The sequence below is a fragment of the Austrofundulus limnaeus genome, unplaced genomic scaffold (assembly GCF_001266775.1).
Source record: "Austrofundulus limnaeus strain Quisiro unplaced genomic scaffold, Austrofundulus_limnaeus-1.0 Scaffold975, whole genome shotgun sequence".
NCBI classification, from domain to species: domain Eukaryota; kingdom Metazoa; phylum Chordata; class Actinopteri; order Cyprinodontiformes; family Rivulidae; genus Austrofundulus; species Austrofundulus limnaeus.
Genome location: NW_013953377.1, coordinates 101,430 through 107,362, shown reverse-complemented (window position 1 = coordinate 107,362; position 5,933 = coordinate 101,430). Strand labels below are relative to the sequence as shown.

Below are 5,933 nucleotides of genomic sequence, written 5' to 3'. Positions count from 1 at the left end.
ATTATACATGAGATCATATTATACATGAGATCATATTATACATGAGATCATATTATACATGAGGTTGTATTATACATGAGATCGTATTACACATGAGATCCTATTACACATGAGATCATATTATACATGAGATCATATTATACATGAGGTCGTATTATACGAGGTCGTATTACACATGAGGTCGTATTATACATGAGGTCGTATTATACATGAGATCGTATTATACGAGATCATATTATTCATGAGATCATATTATACATGAGGTCGTATTATACATGAGGTCGTATTATACATGAGGTCGTATTATACATGAGGTCGTATTATACATGAGATCGTATGAGATCATATTACACATGAGATCATATTACACATGAGGTCGTATTATACATGAGATCGTATTATACATGAGGTCGTATTATACATGAGGTCGTATTATACATGAGGTCATATTACACATGAGATCATATTATACATGAGGTCGTATTATACATGAGGTCGTATTATACATGAGGTCGTATTATACATGAGATCATATTATACATGAGATCATATTATACATGAGGTCGTATTATACATGAGGTCGTATTATACATGAGCTCGTATTATACATGAGATCGTATTATACATGAGATCGTATTATACACGGATAAATACGGTAAATTAACAATGACAAATCCTGCCTCATTATGTAAATATACTATTTTTGTTGCTGTTGTCCTACATGTCTTTAAATCACCATCAGCAGCTGAGACACGTTGACTTTGGTTGTGTTTGTATGGATTGTATCTGCATTAATCTGGATCAGTTGTTTAAAGAGACCAAACTTTACCATCCTGAAAGAATGAATATATCAGTGAAAGTGTCCTCAGTGCACTTTGTTTCCTGTCCTGTTGTGACTCCTTCCAGATGTAAGCGGTGTGAGGCCTGTGTGAGACCAGAGTGTGGGGACTGTAACTTCTGCAGAGACATGAAGAAGTTTGGAGGACCAGGCAAACTGAAGCAGACCTGTGTGCTGCGACAGTGTCTCTCTGTAAGGAACACATGTTTTCAATGATCATACACAGTGGTAACWGGACCAGAGGGGTTTTACAGTGCAGGAACTCACATGTTGTTACTCACAGATGATAAGACAAACATTCTCTCATCAATATTTTATAAACACAAAACAGTAACATTACATTTAAATGTTTTTTTTTTTTTGGGGAGTTCTATTTTCCTGATTCAAATTTGTGTGACAAGTTTAAAATAACACCTTCGTAGAAGACTTCCAATCATCTTATGGATTGGTGACAGGATGTCAGGAATAAGAATAAAGGAACCAGGACTGAGTATTCAGACACTGATCAGATATCTTCAGGTGATAAATTAGAGTTTTAATTTAAATAGAAGCTTTCTTATCTGCCGGTTTATTAAAGTTTTGTGTTGCATGTGAAACGGCWCTGATTCTTTGTATGATGTGTGCACCTGTCCTATAATCTCCTGTGTTTCCTCTAGCCGGGCCTTCCYCTGTCTGCTGTCTGTGAGATCTGCAAAGAACCCAATCAGGAGGAGAGTGGAGACCTGTCCCTCACACTGATGGAGTGTTCCAACTGTGCACAGATCGCCCATCCTGCCTGCCTCACGGTACGTTATCATAAAAACTTCACTAAATAAAACGGTACATTATCATAGACACTTCACAAAAACAAAACAGTACATTATCATAGACACTTCACTAAAACAAAACGGTACATTATCATAGACACTTCACAAAAACAAAACAGTACATTATCATAGACACTTCACTAAAACAAAACGGTACATTATCATAGGGGTTCACAAAAACCTCTGCTCTGAGACCTGGATTCACAAGGCTTCTGTTTCAGTGGAAACAAGCACCATTGTTGTGTTCATGAACAACCAAACCACACAGGAAAAGCCAGTTTCACTCAAAATTTGCCTCATGTAAATTGTGCCTTGATCATCAGGTCCTAGCTTTTTTATTTTTATTTTAGTAAATATTGACAGTGACTGTTGTATGCTTTTGGCACAGGGTTTGAACTATTTATGGAACTGGATTTAAAAAACTGATGATTGTTATTTTGACTTGATTTGTAAAACCCCATAATAAAAAAGATGGACTTGTGTTTTCCCATGATTGTAGGTCCAAGCACAGCCTAGATACATTTAATCAGTTATTTCCTCTTCATTTGTCTTGGTCTCCCCTGGCAGGTTCAAAGTGAAGGAGTGGTGAATAAAGACCTGCCCAGCTGTTGGGAGTGTCCCAGTTGTGTCCAGGGGATCACTGATCGAGAGGTACACAATGCTGCAATGATTTGAATAGTGATCACTTGGTTTCAGTGTGTTCTACTTCTTAGACATGCTTAAAAATATAGACTTTTTTACTCAAAATAAGTGACCTTTTATATTAGCAGAGGACAGATGTCTTTTGTTTCTCAAATTAGAAGCATACATTTTACACACATTTTTAATGGATTTACATTGTGCTGCTGTTAAAACCATGTCTGAGTAACCACCACCCACTGGAGCACAGAACTCAACATGTCCCCACAAGGACCGAAGAGAAGGACAAAGAAACACAAGCGCATCAACAAAGCACTCCAATCCTGTGAATACCCTACTAGACTTCTGTTAAGGCATCCAATCTGTCGTCGCATGAAGGCAGAAACACGTTGGAATAATGCCAGAAAAGTCTGCGTGTGTGGTNCAAAAACGAACGCACGACGCAAATGCTCCGAGACAATCTTAATGTTTTGGGATGACTCCAGGTTGGCACCTCTGTAGTTCTTGAATGTGAAAGTGACATTTTCCTGTTTTCTCCACAGTCTAAAGGTGAAGGAAGTGATAGTCTTCCACTGGTGAGTGTTCWTCAGGTCTGAGGAATTTATCTTTAAAACCTTTCAGCTAGTTTCTCTCTAAAGGCATGGGCTGGTATGAGACTCTGACAGTATGGTAGCCTTGGATAAAATACTACAGTTTCACACTATTATTATATTAAACCAATAATTTGTGATCAGCCATTTTTATAATGATAATATTTAGGATCAAAGTTGATGATATAATTACAAATACTGAAAACATTTACATTTTCAATATGTATCTAAAGGTAATGAAATCTAAAACACCACTGTTAAGACTGTTTTTGTATTTATTTCAAATGTATTTATAATTCTATAGTTTCTTTTGTTATTTCTTCTTTGCTGTTCTGCTCTCTGTAAGGTAACAAGCTGATGTTAATTAATTAACTGGATTTTAACCTCTGAAATAATTCTGCAACAGTCTGCTAACAGGCTAACTCTTGTAGCTTGTTGCAAACATTTAAARCAGAGTTGCCCTGAAAACAGAGACATGTAGGCTAACTGACTGGTTCTCCTCCAGATAAATACTACAACCAGCAGATGGTGACTTTTTTTCAATCAACTTAAGTTCAACTCTGTGATTTAAAGACCGTGTAAAGTAAAATTCAATTTGTGTTTTGAGTTTGTCACACAACAGAAATATGTGTTATTAATCACCCTTCTAAATTTTACTGATTAAAAACATAGTTTACTTTATAAAATTAAGTCTGAAAAATAATGAAAAAACATCATTGGCTCTGTTCTGAAAACGCTGGGGGCGTGTCAGCTGGAGGAGCTGAAGCCACGCCCATGCGCTGAGCGTCACTGTGTCTGTGTCCTGTACTGAGGAGGAGATGTTCGTGAAGGCTGGCAGCCTTGGAGTCCTCCAGCCCTACTCATTCTCCGGGCGCATTTCGTCAGGGCGGTGCGCCGCGACCGGCTCTGGGTCTGCAAGGAAGGGCTCGAGCTTTACAGCGCCCTCTCCGCTCCGACCTCACCACTTCCCGGGGCCGTGGACTCAGTGCCTCGCAGCGCCCTCTCTCCCCACGGTCCCCCACCCGACCCGTCTTAAAACACAGACCAAGGAGTCTAACACGCGCGAGTCGGAGGGTCCCTCGAAACTTGAATCATGCACTAAATAGCCAACACTTAGAATATTTACAATATAAGCACAAACAGCAACTTGCTACGTTTATTGGGTAAGGCATTATCCCACCGTCAGGTGCAGGAGAGGTGGCGATGTCGGGAGGAGAGTCCAGGAGGGAGGAGGTCGGTAGAGCCTCATGAAYCAAACTACAGTCCATAAATCCCAACTGTCTCCAGGTAGTTAGTAAAACTATCTGAAGTAAAATGGGAATTGTTTAGCCAGCTRACAACAACAAAATATCTTTRCTATTGCTATCTGATGCTATCTGCGATTAGCAAGTGRACAGCAAGGCCAAGGCGAAGAAGTTTTTATACTGCTGGAGCAGTAGGGGGCGGGGCTAAGCCGGGGTTATGYTTAAGGCGGCTGCGTTTCATCACGCGGCCGCCTTTTAAAGCACACCCAGAAAATCCTGAAACAAACATATCTTTAAACACAAATTGATCTATACCTCCAAAATTAAACTATCTACAGTTGTGAGACGTTTTACTCATTTACAAYAATGCAAGCGTGACATTTATAATGTTTAATGAAGAAAGCATTAAAATTTACTTTACACGGTCTTTAAGTAAGCAAGTGTGTTGTGAACAATTTAATGAATCAAAAAGCATCATGTAGGAGAGGGGAGCCTTTTGTGAGTCATTCTGCTACTTTTAGCTTTTAGCTAGCATTYTGTTACTRTGTACAATTCTGCTACTTTTACCATTAGATACTGTTCTACTCTCTTTATTTTCTAGCYACTATAATTTTCCTTTAATGGTCGTATTTCATCTTCTCTCATGTTCAGAAGAGGAAATCTTCCTCCCTGCTGGACGCTCGCATAGCTAAGATTTATCGGCGACACCTACACAGCCATGACGGGGACGACTCGGCCAGTGATGATGATGGTTTGTCTGTTTAAAGCTAAACCTTAGCTAAAGTTTTTTTCTCCTGGAAACAAAGTACTGGACAGTAACTAGTACTTGAATTTCARGAGGTATTGTTATTTTGTTGTAATCTCTGCAGGATCTCAAAGAAGAAAGATGGTTCTCTCTGCTCGAGGAGGGGGCCACAGGAGGGCGTTCGGTGCCAACAGGAGGGGCTTGTTGCGAGGAGGCCTGTCCCACAGAGGAAACAGGGCGGGGCTTGGGACTCATGGCTCCGCCTCCCTCCACAGAACAAGAAGAGGGATGGGTATGAGGGAGGTGGGTCGGAGAGGACGAGGCGTCAGGCTCCGCGGAGGATCCAGGATGCACCGAAGAGGAGACGAGTCGGACGAATCGGACGATGATGACGATGATGAAGAYGACGACGATGAAGATGACGAAGACGAAGATGACGATGAGGAGGAGGGTGACAGTGAAGGAGACAAAGAACGGCTGCATCGCCGGCACTGGAGACGCAGGACGGGCTACAATGAAGACGACAGTGATGGGCAGGAGTATGAACCTGACGAAGAGGAGATGGACACAGTAGATGATGAAGACATGAGAAGAGAGGATGAGGATGAGGAAGGACAGTGGGATTCAGATCCAGAACCTCCTGTCCTCCTGGTGTCTGATCTGAATGATGACCTGCTGAGTGGCTCCTACCTGACTGTCACCCTGCAGCACCCCCAGCATGCAAAGACCCAGTCCGGTATGCTCAGCCTTCACTAACTGRGTCAGAACCTGTAGCTACAGGTCAACACTGATATCTGAGGGTTTCAGTAGCTTCAGAGCAAATATATACACATATGCACATCAGTTTAATATTTTTATTATCTCAGTTCATCTTAAACTTCTTAGAGTTATCTCAAAGAAGTTTGTTCCCCACATTTAAATTCATTAACCTGGAGTTTTTTGTGTTTGTTTATTACTTATCAGTTAACATTCAGYGTAACGCCCGCATGCCATTTTGTATTCATTTTATTTTGAAGTATAATATCTGTTTCCTGTTCAGCCTGTGTCCGTGTTCAATGCATCAAACTTGAC

At 40.6% G+C, this 5,933-nt stretch overlaps 1 protein-coding gene across 1 annotated transcript in view; it reads left to right on the top strand.

Annotated features, from left to right (window-relative positions):
- Positions 1-906: 906 nt before the first annotated feature.
- Positions 907-5,933, top strand: part of LOC106533572 (lysine-specific demethylase 2A) — a gene marked incomplete at both ends in the record, with an annotated part of 8,245 nt that continues 3,218 nt past the window's right edge. The window contains 6 exon segments of the mRNA XM_014029926.1: positions 907-1,030; positions 1,495-1,623; positions 2,212-2,295; positions 2,826-2,858; positions 4,769-4,868; positions 4,987-5,598. Coding sequence (XP_013885380.1) covers positions 907-1,030; positions 1,495-1,623; positions 2,212-2,295; positions 2,826-2,858; positions 4,769-4,868; positions 4,987-5,598 — 1,082 coding nt within the window.